Source organism: Procambarus clarkii, chromosome 24, assembly GCF_040958095.1.
Source record: "Procambarus clarkii isolate CNS0578487 chromosome 24, FALCON_Pclarkii_2.0, whole genome shotgun sequence".
Lineage (NCBI taxonomy): Eukaryota > Metazoa > Arthropoda > Malacostraca > Decapoda > Cambaridae > Procambarus > Procambarus clarkii.
The window spans coordinates 7,316,955-7,332,112 of NC_091173.1; the positions used below are offsets into that span (position 1 = coordinate 7,316,955).

The window sequence follows — 15,158 nt, forward strand, 5'->3', positions numbered from 1 at the left end:
TGTATATTGTGATGGGTCAGTAGCTAGGGATGGGAAGGCAGGATGTGGAGTCTTGATCAGGGAGTACACTGACATCGGCACTGTAGATACTGTTATTGGACGCCGCTTAACTGACAATGTCTCTTCAACGCAGGCTGAACTCCAAGGAGTATTAGCAGGATTAAAGGAAGTAGTCAAATGTGGTAAAAATGCTTGCTTCTTTATTGACAGCAGAGGAGCGTTAGAGTCTTTAAATAGCAGACGCCCAGTATATCAGAATATTGTGATAGAGTGTAGAGAGAATGTTAAGAGACTAGAAAAAACTGGGTATAAAGTAAGATTCATGTGGATCCCTTCCCATGTGGGAATACTGCTGAATGAGGTAGTTGATGACATAGCGAAGAGAGCCACTGAAAAAACTCTTGTTGATGTTGTATGTCAGTTAACCTTGAAACAAATAAAAACAAGACTCAAGGTGATTCAGGAGGGTGAAGAAATGATAAAGAGAATGGCAATGGTGGACAGTAGTAACACACTTAAGAATTATTCAATAATAAATACAAATTCGTCCTTCACTTATGGTAAAGGAAAGTCTACTTGGAAGGATTCAATTTACATGAGATTACGATTAGGATATAAATATATCTGGCAATACGGTGTTGATGTCAGTGAAAAAGATAAGGAGTGTAAATTATGTAGTATACCGCACGCCCACACCTTAGAACATTATGTATTAGAGTGTCACCTTATTGAAAAATATAGAAATAAGGAAATAAATAGTGTACCACATCAAATTGTTTGGATGTGTGATAATGGTATAATAGACAGTATACTTAGGAGCTACAAGAATTTTGCCCCAAGAATGTAACAATTATATGCTGTACTTGCTGTATTAACCCGCAGTGTTAAATGGGATTCTTGTACTGTTATATGTCTATTTGTACTCACAGCATTTGTGCGCCCCTTGAGGGACTTGAAGTAGAGGGGGTAGAAATAGCCTAAGCTACTCTATCCCTTTGAGATGTATTTATTGCTTATCTCAATAAACATACTTGAACTTGAACTTGAACATCAGAGTGGCGAGATGTCACCAGCGGAGTCCCACAGGGCTCAGTATTTGGACCCATCCTGTTTCTAATATATGTGAACGATCTTCCGGAGGGTATAGACTCATTCCTCTCAATGTTTGCTGATGATGCAAAAATTATGAGAAGAATCAAGACGGATGAAGATAGACAGAGACTACAGGATGACCTGGATAAACTGGAGGAATGGTCTAGAAAATGGCTACTAAAGTTCAACTCGGGAAAGTGTAAGGTGATGAAATTAGGCGAAGGGAGCAGGAGGCTGAATACAAGGTATCATCTGGGAGGTGAAATCCTGCAAGAGTCAAATAGAGAGAAAGACCTGGGGGTTGATATCACACCGAACCTGTCCCCAGAGGCCCACATCAAAAGAATATCATCAGCGGCATATGCTAGACTGGCCAACATAAGAACTGCCTTTAGAAACTTGTGTAAGGAATCTTTCAGAACCCTGTATACCACTTATGTAAGACCAATCCTGGAGTATGCAGCTCCAGCCTGGAGTCCATACCTAGTTAAACACAAGACAAAGTTAGAGAAGATTCAGCGGTATGCCACCAGGCTCGTCCCGGAACTGAGAGGATTGAGCTACGAGGAAAGGCTAAAGGAGCTGAACCTCACATCCCTGGAAAACAGAAGAGTAAGGGAAGACATGATAACCACCTACAAAATTCTCAGGGGAATTGACAGGGTGGACAAAGACAAACTCTTCAGCACGGGTGGGACACGAACAAGGGGACACAGGTGGAAACTTAGTACCCAGATGAGCCACAGAGACGTTAGAAAGAATTTTTTCAGTGTCAGAGTAGTTAATAAATGGAATGCACTAGGAAGTGATGTGGTGGAGGCTGACTCCATACACAGTTTCAAATGTAGATATGATAGAGCCCAGTAGGCTCAGGAATCTGTACACCAGTTGATTGACAGTTGAGAGGCGGGACCAAAGAGCCAAAGCTCAACCCCCGCAAGCACAATTAGGTAAGTACAATTAGGTGAGTACACATCTATGGATCATCCAATAAAATCAGCAGACTTCTAGATGTTACTACTGCTCGGCTTAGACTCGGTTACAAGTATCTCTGGGAATTCTCATTATCTGCTGATGTAGACCTGACCAAATGTAAACTGTGTCAACAAAATTATTCGCACACCCTCCGTCACTATGTGATGGAGTGCGAAAAGATACGTGAATTTAGAGACAATTCTATAACCAATGTTCCAGCGATGTGTAAATATTTCATTCAAAATGATCTGCTACCAGAAATTTTAGCCAAATATCCCCAGTTTGCTAACTGTTGGTAGTAACTGAGTGATTGTAACCTATCCACCGCTGCCCACTGGATGGGGGGCGGTGTGCAGGACAAACATATCAATTTTGACACTAGCTCTCCACATATGTCAGTTGCTTAATTTAGAACCTGTACTTGAGGTCGATCTCGAACCCATTGTTGATGTGACGACTTATATTGAATTTTGTAACTAGTTCATCAAGATTGTAACTTGCTTAGCTAAATGAATTGTGGGGTTCAGTCCCTGAGCCCATTATGTGCCTCTGTAACCCTTTCCACTACCGCCCACAAGATGGGTATGGGGTGCATAATAAATGAACTAAACTAACTAAGCTGTATATGATGTTTTAGATAACAAAAAACTTAATGATAACAGTTTAATATATGTAAATTCAAACGAGAGTTGCCATCCATTACATATTTTTTTTTTTTTTGAGATATATACAAGAGTTGTTACATTCTTGTACAGCCACTAGTACGCGTAGCGTTTCGGGCAGGTCCCTGGAATACGATCCCCGCCGCGAAGAATCGAACGCCAGGCGAGTGTCTTACCACTACACCACGGAGACTGTGTATAACAAAACGAAGTGCATAATAATTAAATAAATAAACATTAGCAATAAAAATGATGGAAGGTTTCTTGGCATATTCCTAGACAAGAGACTCAACTTCAGTACCCACATACAACACATAACTAAGAAAGTCTAAAACAGTTGGTATACTCTCCAAAATCAGATATTATGTTCCTAACTCTGCTCTCATCTCTCTACATTATGCACTAATCTATCCTTATCTCAACTATGGTATCTGTGCATGGGGTTCAACCACTGCAAACCACCTCAAGTCCATCATCACCCAGCAAAAATCTGCTATCAGAATAATATCAAATTCTGCTTTCAGACAACACACAGCCCCCTTGTTTAACTCCCTAAACATGCTAAACATAATCTCACTCCACAAATTCTCTTGTGTCAACTACATTGATTGATTGATTGATAAAGATTAAGCCACCCAAGAGGTGGCACGGGCATGAATAGCCCGTAAGTGGTACATTTTTTTTTCTCAGTATTCTGAGGTTGCATTTAACCATCAAGCTGTTATCGAGGGGGAGGATACTGCTTCACAGTCTTTATGAGGGTGTCCAGCTGCTGGACACCTTTGTTGACCAGGAGAGTGGCTGTGTTGATGGCTTCAGGGTGGCCACTGCATGATTCAGGAACTCTTAAAGCTCTTCTAAGGTCATTGGTTGCTTCACATTCCAGAAGATAGTGAAGTAATGGCTTTTCTGTGACAGTTTGGCAGAAGATGCACTCTCTCTGTCGGGGTTCACCAATCTCCCAGTTGCATCTGTAACCTAGACGTAATCTATATAGCCTAACTGCTATTTCCCTGTGGATTCCTTTTGGGATATTTAACCTTTCTAATTTGGTTGCCTGAAGATACCATGTTGCAGATGGCGAACCTTCAGCTATTCTCTGGTGTAGGTAGGCTTTGTTGAGATGTGAGAGTTTTTTGGTGATGATGTTTTTTATGTTCTCTAGGCTGGGTTGAATTGTTTTATGTATCACTGGATGACGAGTTGCCAATTTAGCAATTTCATCAGCTTTTTCATTTAATGGGATTCCAATATGGGATGGGATCCAGTTTAAAGTTATGTTGAGCCCTTTGCCTTTAGCGACTGCTCCAAGATACAAAATGGTGGTAATTATTTCCACATTATCTTTCCACTGTTTTTGTCCTAGTATTTGAAGTGCAGCTTTTGAGTCTGTGTGTATGATTGCATTTTGAGTGTTTTGTGCAATCACATATGCGAATGCCTGTTGTATGGCAAACAGCTCAGTTTGGGTTGATGATACTAGTCCTCCCAGTCTCCAATATGCCTGAACGCTGGTCGTGCAAAGAGCAGCGCCAGCACTCTCATTTTCTGTGTCCACCGATCCGTCTGTGAAGATGTGGGTGGCTCCTGCTACTGCTATGCTATACATTTGCTCTTCTATTATGCGCCTTAGGATTGTCGGATCATAGGCAGCCTTTTTCATTGGGAGACTTTCTATTACTATTTTGAAAGTAGGCTCTTCCCACGGCGCTCAACTACATTTACAAAACCCTGTTCTTAAATGCAAATCCTTGTCTGAAACTCTTCCTGGACAGATGAAATAGGACCCATTATCACCACACCAGAAATAAATATCTCTTTGATATCCCCAGAGTTAAACTTAATCTGTGTAAACACTATGCAAATAAAGGGACCCAGTTTATGGAACTCACTCCCTACTGAATTGAAAAGCTGTCCAACTTTTACATCATTCAAAATCAATACTAAAAAGTACCTAATTTCATCTTCATAGTTTTTCACTTTTTGCCTTAAAATTGCACTGTATCAATTGCTACCCAATCTCCCAACCTTTATGTTCCCAATTTGAACATCTTTACCATTGTGATCATTGCTGTTTTCTTATATGTGCTGCCAATCTGTTGTATGGTGTTTATAAATCTTGTTTATCTGTATCTTTTGCTACCCAGTCTCCCAATCTTTATGTACCCATTCTGAACATCTTTACCATTGTGATCATTGCTGTTTTATATGTGCTGTCAATCTGCTGTATGGTGTCTATTAATCTTGTTTAAATTACTAATCAAGCTGTCAATGTAATCAATCAGAGCTTTAATATAACAATGTGCTTTAATATACTTACTTATCTCTCTCATCTCATTTTTCTCTTGTAATGTATCTTTATCATTTATCAATTCTGATTGAAATTACCTACTTAAAATTATCTGCTAGATTAAGGACCTGCCCGAAACGCTGCGCGTACTAGTGGCTTTACAAGAATGTAAATACTGTACTATTTAATGTATTCTTACAAACCCAATGTACCTTCTTGTATATATATAAATAAATAAATAAATAAATAAATAAATAAATAAATAAATAAATAAATAAATAAATAAATAATTAAACTAATTTACCCTACGTATCGGTTCGAATCCTCTGCGTGTCTCCAATTGATTTTCTCATTGATAGATCACTTTAATGTGATTATTATTATTATTATTATTATTATTATTATTATTATTATTATTATTATTATTATTATTATTATTATTATTATTATTATTATTATTGTCTTGAGACACGAGAAAATTGCTCCCAAGAAAGCGCTGGACGTTCTCCAATAGAGTTCATTCCAAGAATATGTGAAACATCCTCTGACCGACTATGGTCACATATTTCCTTGAAATAAAATATTTTAATTCTATCATTAATGTAATTAACTGACATTTAAAATCTGCAATATAAAGGTGATATATATGAATGTGTTGAGCATGCGATCGGCCAAACTTCCCGGGAGTTTCACTGTTTACCTGAGTTTACCTGAGAGCCACTAACACTAGTAGCCTCAATGAGGACAGGAAGCCGGCGGCTTATCGAAGGTCCCCCCATTTGCCTTGATGATATTTTCCAGCTGTACTTTAGAAGTTAACAGCGTTTTGGCATTTGCGGCTTCGGCGGGTAGGCGGTTCCATGGGTCTATAACAACTGAGTGTACTTTTACTGGGGGTCCCAGAACTGGCATTTTTTTTATTTATTTTATGTATTTATGTAATAAATATTTAGAAGCTAAATGTTAATGTTGAGGTTGAGTTGAGATAGTGGGGGCGGCGCCGGCGGCGGCGACCAGTTCCGGGAACCACAAATGGCCGCTCGGGAAGAAATTATTGAGGAAATCCTCAACTCGAGCAGTTCCGCGAATGAGGAGGAGATCATTCACATTATCCATGACGACGAGGTGGCGTTGCACGTCACCCACGGCGATGAAGAAACGTCGCACGTCACCCTTGACGACGACGAGGCAGCGCTGCACGTCACCAACGACGACGAGGAGGCGGCGTCGCACGTCGTCGGGGACGATGGCGAGACGTCGCACGACGACCAGTCCCACACGGCACAACAGGCTCCGTCTCGGGGCAACAAAGGTATAAACCCCCCATAGCTTCAATAGGCACATTAGGTTACGGGCTATTCATGCCCGTGCCACCTCTTGGGTGGCTTAATCTTTATCTATCTATCTAATAGGCACATTAGGTTACCTAACGGGTCTGGCTAACACAGTGGCAGCGTTCCCCACACACAATTGTTGAAGATCTGTGAGTTGGTCCCCACGCACGACAGGAATGGGTGGTCACATTGTCTTTCACCTGATGCCTCTGTTCACCTAGAAGTTAAAAGATACCTGGGAGTTTGGCAACTGTTGTGGGATTCCATCCTGGGGAAGGTCAGTAGTTCAACCTTAAGGGGACCTCGATACAAGCCGAAAGTATATACATATATACAGTATATACTTTCGGCTTGTATCAAAATATATATATACAGGCTTCCTGTCTCCAACAAAAATGGGGGAAATAAATGAGTAATGTTCTGATTTATTAAGGTTTATGTAACAAATTATTTTTGGGCTTCTTTCTTTGCCAGTCAGTAATACACACCTGGAGTAAGTTATTTACCCCAAGCTTACCCTGAGAGCCACTAACACTAGTGGCCTCAACGAAGGACAGGAAGCCAGTGGCTAGTCGAAGATCCCCCCATTTGCCTTGATGAACCTTTCCAGCTGTAATTTAAAAGTTAACAAAGTTTTGGCATTAACGGCTTCTGCAGGGTAGGCAGTTCCACGGGTTAATAATCCTGTGGGTGAAAAATCATCTGCTGTTCTCAGTCCAACATTGTGGCTTGTTGAGCGTGAAACCTTTGCTTCCTGTTTGTGTTACATTAGAGCTTCTGAAGACATTGTCTGGATCAACATCCTCCAAATTGTTTAGTATTTTAAAAGTTTCAATGAGATCTGCCCTGTCAGGCCTGGTTTACAGTGTTGTTAGCCCTGTGGCTCTCAACCCTTCCTGGTACAAAAGTTCGACTTAGTTCTGGAATGATTTTTGTTGCCCTGTGTTGAACTTTCTCTAAATCCTCCTGAAGATGAGGTCTTCAGGTTTGGAAACAATTATCCAAGTCGGGTGCACCAGAGATTTACACAGTAGAATAACTGCTTTCTTTTCCTTATAGTCAAAGGTTTGCTTGATTATTTCTAGGGTTTGGTTAACCTTTTATTTTAATGGTGCCCCTACCTGCTGTGCAACTTTCATTGAGTGGTAGATTTTGACTCCAAGGTCCTTTTCTTTATCAATCTGCTGTAATGTAATGTTATTAATTTGGTAGTTGTGGTGCGGGTTGTTATGCCCCACACGCAGGATCTTGCACTTGTCAATATTAAAAAGCATTTGCCAGTCATCTGACCATTTATAGAGTTCCTGCAGATCTCTTTGTAAGGCTTCAACATCATTATCATTTCCCACTTTATCATAAATCTTTTTGTCACCTGCAAATTTTGTAGAATATTGTAATATTGTAATTTGTGCTATTTTGTCATATGTGATGTAGTAATACCTTTTCAAGCATTCCAATATATAATTTAGAAAGGGCAAAATTTATTATTACATAATAAACACATTTCATAGGCCTAGCGTATGAAAAGAAATTAGGAAGCCTCTTATACAAGTAGCAAATTTCTAAATCACCTTAAATTGCTGGTTGTGGTTGTGTTGCAGAGCTAGTATTTTGGGTACCAGCTTTACTGACAATTCGTAAAGAGCAACAGAGAATCACAGTAACTCAAGATGAGCTGCATCGACGGGTTGGACCTCCTGAGTGTCTCAGGTAAGAAAGTACTGTCATGCACTTTCACAATTGTCTTTCTTTTGTGTAGTGAATTAAAACTGCTTTGTTGAGAGTTAAGCAAATAATGACTAGCATTTGAAACGCTGCACCTTATACGTTACTATATTTATAAACAAGTGCTCTATGTAGTGTTATGTAATAGAGCAAAGTAAGGTACAGTGCATCTGTGGTAGTGATTACGTCATCTATTAGCCGCTTGGACTAGGCGGTAGGATAAGTCTCACTTCTTGCAGGTCAGCGTTCGATCTCTGACCATCCAAGTGGTTGGGTACCATTCCTTTCCTCCATCCTATCCTAAATCCTTATCCCTTCCAAGTGCTATACTGTATAGTCATAAAGGCTTAGTGCTTTCTCCTGATAATTACCTTACCGTATGTCACTTGTTTGTATGCACAGTGGAAAGTTACCAGTCCTTGGTTAATTAAACCACTTTTAGCTTTTATTTAGGTAATTTTTCTATTTAACATTTTGTTAACATTTATAGTGTAAATTGAAAGAGAAGCAATGAATTTGTGATGCAGTTGCAGTACTTTTGGGATACTGACCAAAATATGTCGACGGTCAAAGTTTCGGCTTGGTTCAAGAGATTGCCCACTTTAGCGCCTGTGGCTTTAAAGAAGTTTTTGCCCCATTTTAGATAAAGTTCACCTCCATAAACATGTACAGTATATTTCTTCTATATTATACCCACTTTCACTTGTAATAATCTTAAAACATATTACAGTACAGTATTAATCTACATCACATTATAATTTAGCATCTGATCACCCAGGGACATTGGATTACTATAGATGATTATTAAAATACTTCAATATTTTAATTAACGCTCAGAAACATAATATTCCATATTGATCACTTTTAAATAATAATACTCAAAATGTTTATCTTTTGTATTTAAGGTTTCTCAATATACACAAGCCTTAGTCCCTTGATGAAAAATTGATTTTTTTTTTATAACTGGGTGTAGAGTTGCAGCTTGATGGCAATTGGCATAGGTATCCAGGCAGTCTGGATTTAATAATTTCCAGTGCACCCCGGCATGGGGTGGGGAATCCGTGATCTTTTAAGGTACTCTGTGTGGCCTTTGAAATCAATTTAAAATTCCTGTGAAATATCAGTAAAACCTTGTATAATGAGCAATAAGATTATAATGCAACTCAGTTTAAAACTTGCAATGCTTTAATAGTCAGACTTTAAAATAAAATAAAAACTTTTCCCCAGACCTAGTAAAATTAATTAAATACTTTCCTGTTGTACTAAAAGTGTTGCCTCTAATTATATTACAAAATACATTGGTATATATGGCCAGCATTGCACTTTTTCGTTAAACTATTGAAACGCTTGATTATTGAAAGTTTCTTTTTCACATATTTGAATGTATAAGGCATTTAATACAATGTGTGGCTTTATGAAGTCTTTGCCAAGTGAAATGTGGCCTTCGTATGATGAAAGGTTTCCTGCCCTAGCTCCTATAATAACCTAGTAGAGACTGCTTAAAAAATTTAATTCCATGTGGTGCCTGCCTGACTGTATGATCCTGTCTTTGACACAGTGGATCATTACTTAAGGGAGAAGTTGCATGTGATACAGTAGCTAAACAATAGTGAAATGTGTACGGTACTTTGCTGAGGATGCAAAACAGAGTAAAAGAATAATGTAAAATATGTATTGTAGACTATTGTATATTCCTAAGAAAGAGACAGTGAAGAAAAGTTAAAAGGAAGTTAAAATGTGTCACGTGAATTTATCGTAATTTTTTAATGTGAATTTCCTTGCAGCCAGACTATGTTGCTCTCTCTTCTACGCTTGAGCAAAGAAAAGGGAAGGGAACTGAAGCAGACTCTTGCTAAGAATGGTATAAAGAAATTGACATCTAAATCTGCTGTCATTTCCTGCTTCACAAAACTCACAGAAGGTAGGTTTTTTATGGTAAACTTGTATATAGGTAATGCGCAACTGTTTGAAAACTTTGTATATTGATGTTTGCCCCTTTCCTGTTGGACATTTGTCACTTTTCTGTTTGGTATTTGCCAGTTTTTTGTTGGGCATGTGTTACTTTTCTTGTTGGGCATGTGTTACTTTTCTTGTTGGGCATGTGTTACTTTTCTGTTGGGCATGTGTCACTTTTCTGTTGGGCATTTGCCGCTTTCTTGTTGAGTAAGAGTACTATATTGTACTCTTGCTCAAACAAAAAGACAGAATAAGAAACATTTTGTGCAAATGATAAAACACACTTTTGTCCATGTTATAGCAAATATACATGTCTATTTCTATTAGTGATGACTTCAAATTACATAAATCACTTGTGCAGAGCCATTCTAATAGGAAAATATGAATTAAGAGAACTATTTATCACGTGATATATTTACACCTGATTAAGAATGTTTTTTAAAGGGCGTTTTTTATTTTTCAGCTGAAGCATCCCAGCTTGCTGAAGATTACTTTTACTTGGCTTCAAAAAATCTACGGCTAAAAGAAATAAACGAAAAGATTATAGCTTCACGAGGTGGTTGGGATCAATTTGAAATGCAGGCTAACATGACCAAGTAAGATGTGTGTCATACTATCATACTATAATATCATACTATTTTATTTATTTTTTGACAATCTAGTAGAAATATTTAAGAAGGCAATTAGTAATAGCAGTGCCGGAACAACCGTGGATATCTTCAAGAGAAAACTAGATCATTTTCTCCAAGGAGTGCCAGACCAACCGGGCTATTGTGGATATGTGGGTCTGCGGGCCGCTGCAAGCAACAGCCTGGTGGACCAAACTCTCAAGTCAAGCTTGGCCTTGGGCCGGGCTTGGGGAGTAGAAGAACTCCCAGAACCCCATCAACCAGGTATCAACCAGTACTGTCTATGCTTGGTAATCCTTTATTTAAGCTAGCCAAACCTTTACCAGGAGTGTTCAAAAATTAATAAATTAAAAAAAATTTGTACCACAATCAACATTTATTTATTTATATACGTGAAGGTATATTGAGTTGTGAGAGTACATAATATTGGTGTTCTTACATTCTTGCAAAGCCACTAACACGCATCATGTTTTGGGCAGAATTCATACATCTCCCACTGTTTACTTGATAATGATGTGTATAACCTTTTAACCCGAATTTCTGTTTTAGAAATGAACTCCTAGCTAGTTTCTGATCTACACTTTGTAATTTTTCATATGGAATAGGTTATCAACACATTGTTGTGTATACCTGTTAATAAAAAAAGTGCCAAGGAAGAAGCAATCCTTTACTCTTGAAATGAAGTCAGAGATAAGCAAGTGTTCTTACAACAATAATTGGAAGTCTCCATGCTTCAAAAATTGCCAACTCTAATAATGTGCAGTTTATCATATTTGTCTCCCAAAATTTGGTTTTATATGATAATTTTTGGTGGTCCAGGAATGTATGTCTCATTAATAGAATTGTACCTATGGGAAATATAGTTACAAACACCTTTATGGAACACATTCACTTTTTTCTTGACACAAGTTGATGAATGTTTAATTCTGCCACACTCAATGTTCTGATTTGTGATTTTTACTAAAAGGTAGAGAAATATAAATTTAAATATAAATTTCTTGGTTTATGATGTCTCGGTTGTTGCATTATAATTTTTTCAGTACTGTACATCTTTGCTCAATCTTTTCAGGGAACTATTACAAGACATTCTGAAGGAAATTGAAGTTAGAGACACGGATCTCAACCTAATGACCCATGGCTTCTCTCCACTTATAATGCGTGCCGTTATTGATATTCTTATAGAGATTATCACATTCAGAAAAACTTAGACACCACTTATCCTCTCACACATGAACTATCACACTTAAAGAAAATAATTCACCTAATAAAAACTAATAAATTCATTATTGATGTTTGGTTCTGAATTTGAAGTTATTTTTGTAATAATTCTTTTATATATAATAATGGAGTACAGTAGTGTAATTTAGTAAAAAGTACAACATTTTGTTGAATTGGGACTTGGCTACCAATGGAATCTTCATGGAAATTAAATTACTGTATTGTACACACACAGTGTAATGCAGTAGTTGTCTGCATCATCTTTCAAAAGTTATTTTAAGGATTCAGAATGTAAATGGTACTAGAAGTATTGTATTTAAGAATTAGAGTTGTCTTTGCTGATAGATACATACTGTATATTTTTAATTAAATACTGTACAGTATTCCCATGTTCAACCTGACCAAATTTACCTTTTGAAGGAAGCCAAATTCTCAGGGTTTTCAGCCTTCACATATAAAAGGCATCAAACATTTTAATAAATACAATTATGATAAATGTGTAACCACACTTTTTTTTATTGCCCTCATTTTGACAAGTTAATTCTAATTTAAGACATTACCAGAATTACTGTACTTCAGCATGTTGCTGAATGAATTGAAACTTTCTGTAGAATTTTTGTTCTCTGATCCCAGTGTTTCATTGTTTGGCTTACAGCCCCTTGTTTTCCATTATGTATATACATAATGAAGTGTCCCTTCATTCAGAATATATAAAAAATACATTCCCATCATTAATTTTAAGTTTAAATTAATGACAGGAATTAATACATTAAGCTCTTCAACTTTGAGAGCTCCTCATAAATATTTGTGCTCTCTGTATCTCTTAAGGAATGCTTGTGTAACAAGTTATTTACATATATGGAGTTTAATTTTTAACGTTTAAAAAGTCATTAGTCATACCTATCAAATAATGGGAAGATTGGATGTTGGATACTGGGGAAGAAAAATTAAGGCACTCCAGTTTTGGTGAAACTCTACACATGGCAAATACCTTATCCAAGGAAGACATTATATGCAGCCTTTAATTTGTATGGTACAATATTATTTAACACTGATATGGCTGTACACAAATAAGCACTATTATGCTAAGATTCGAAATGTGCCAGTGAATTTTGTTAGCAAGTTGGTTGAGCTAAGATAATTTATGATAATAAGTAGGTCAATCACATTCTCACAGTTTTTAGGCTTGTACACTACATTCTAGTTTTACAAACATTTTTAATTATATTCTTGCATTATTTAATATCCCAATGACTCTGAACTTCATTGTTTCATTTTTTATTGGAAAGTGGAAGAAACATTAAATATTGTTAAATAGGTGTTGTATTGGGCAAAAAGTAAAAGAACAAAAATTAAAATGAACCTAATATTGTTTTCCCACATACAGTATAGTAACTGATACATGTGGATTTTTAATTAGAGGTTTTATAGTAATGAATGTCAAGGGCTACCCCCTATATATTTGGAAAGGAGCAGGATGTAGAATATAACCCATGTAGAGCAGTTTTGTGATGGGGTCATGGTCATCAATCTCCAATGCTGCCTTGGTTTATACCCTTCCCTACCTTTCTCTGGTAGGATATTCTTTCCCACAAGTCAAGGGTTCCATTAATGTGATGCATTTAGTCTAGGTTCCACTAAATGTATGAAACATTTCACTTTGCAAATATGTGAAATTTGAGCATGATGAGCATTTCATGCACAAGTCAAGCCAGTGAGTCAAGATCAGATTCTTTTGTTGACAGAAACCCATTTATTTATCCCTTTTTATAGTAATTTAAATTTTATTAATGCAAACTGTTGCCGAGGTTAACTTTGATCTTTGATCCTATTTAACAATATTTAGATTCAGGTTTGAGTAGCAACATTTGCAAGTTTGCCGATGATACGAGAATCGGTGGGGAGATTAATTCGGGGGGGGACTCACTATCACTTCGAGTTGATCTAGGTGGGGTTTTGGAATGGTCAAAGGATTGGCGGGTGCAGTTTAATGCTGATAAGTGTAAAGTTCTGAGGTTAGGTAATGATGATAGAGTTGCAGGATGCGAGCTGGATGGTGTTGTGATTGCGAAGTCGGATTGCGAAAGGGATCTGGGAGTTATGATTAGTAAGAATTTAAAACAAAAGGATCAATGCATAAATGTTCGTAATAAGGCAAATCGGACACTTGGATTTATTAATCGCAGCGTTAGTAACAAGACACCTGGTGTGGTTCTCAAGCTATATCTTGCTCTAGTTAGGCCCCATTTAGATTATGCAGTTCAGTTTTGGTCGCCATATTATAGAATGGATATAAATTCACTTGAACGTGTCCAGCGTAGGATGACTAAGTTAGTTCCCCAAATTAGAAATCTTTCATATGAAGAAAGATTAACAAAGCTTAAGTTGCATTCACTGGAAAGGCGAAGAGTTAGGGGTGACATGATAGAGGTTTACAAGTGGATGAATGGACATAACCGGGGGGATATTAATAGGGTATATTAAAAGTATCAACACAGGACAGAACACGAAACAATGGGTATAAATTGGATAAGTTTAGATTTAGGAAAGACTTGGGTAAATACTGGTTCAGTAACAGGGTTGTTGATTTGTGGAACCAATTGCCGCGTAACATTGTGGAGGTGGGGTCCCTCGATTGTTTCAAGCACGGGTTGGACAAGTATATGAGTGGGATTGGGTGGTTATAGAATAGGAGCTGCCTCGTATGGGCCAATAGGCCTTCTGCAGTTACCTTTGTTCTTATGTTCTTATGTTCTTATGCTGTGTCGATGGTTATCAGTTGTAACACGGGAAAATGCAAATTACTAACTAAATAATTTATTCAAAATCTAAATCAAAGCACTCCCTGCCTTAAGCCATGAGATGAACTAATTTCCTATACTAAACTATAGCAGACTACCTCTTATGGCGACCAGCTAGATGTAATGCCGATCTATGTAGGGAGAGGGTGAGAGTGGATGACTTCCCTCAGTTGATGACCGGTCCACACTGATCCTACCTCGCTCTGCTCAACACAGAAGCCAGCGGGGTATTCCTACGCTTGGCTTACTAAGTTACTAGCAGGGTTTAAGGTGAACAACTAATCTCTGTTGCCCTGAACAGCCCAGATGGTTGAACTCTTTTAAACTGAAGGTAATTGTACAGGCATCTTAGGAAAAAGCTATTTCTAATTACAAAATGGCTAATTGACCTTTGAGAATTACTAAAATATGGAAGACTTTGGTGACCCTTATGACCTAAGGTCACCTAAATCGCTCCGCAGTCCAGGGCTAGTCCC

General features: G+C 37.7%; 1 protein-coding gene across 1 annotated transcript; it reads left to right on the plus strand.

Annotated features, from left to right (window-relative positions):
• The first annotated feature begins 5,993 nt into the window (after window positions 1-5,993).
• Window positions 5,994-12,385, plus strand: LOC123761766 (transcription factor AP-2-beta). The gene is made up of 5 exons (XM_045747951.2): window positions 5,994-6,331; window positions 7,955-8,063; window positions 9,863-9,999; window positions 10,498-10,630; window positions 11,733-12,385. Exons 1-5 carry the CDS (start codon window positions 6,052-6,054, stop codon window positions 11,869-11,871), a joined length of 798 nt encoding a protein of 265 aa, XP_045603907.1. The 5' UTR covers window positions 5,994-6,051; the 3' UTR covers window positions 11,872-12,385.
• Window positions 12,386-15,158: the final 2,773 nt, after the last annotated feature.

What these genes read in the sequence shown, in the direction of transcription:
- LOC123761766 (XM_045747951.2), top strand. Translation starts at nt 6,052, where the DNA reads ATGGCCGCTCGGGAAGAAATTATTGAGGAAATCCTCAACTCGAGCAGT. An exon ending in GGACCTCCTGAGTGTCTCAG is followed by an intron (nt 8,064 to 9,862) that starts GTAAGAAAGTAC and finishes ATTTCCTTGCAG; the next exon opens with CCAGACTATGTTGCTCTCTC. An exon ending in ATGCAGGCTAACATGACCAA is followed by an intron (nt 10,631 to 11,732) that starts GTAAGATGTGTG and finishes CAATCTTTTCAG; the next exon opens with GGAACTATTACAAGACATTC.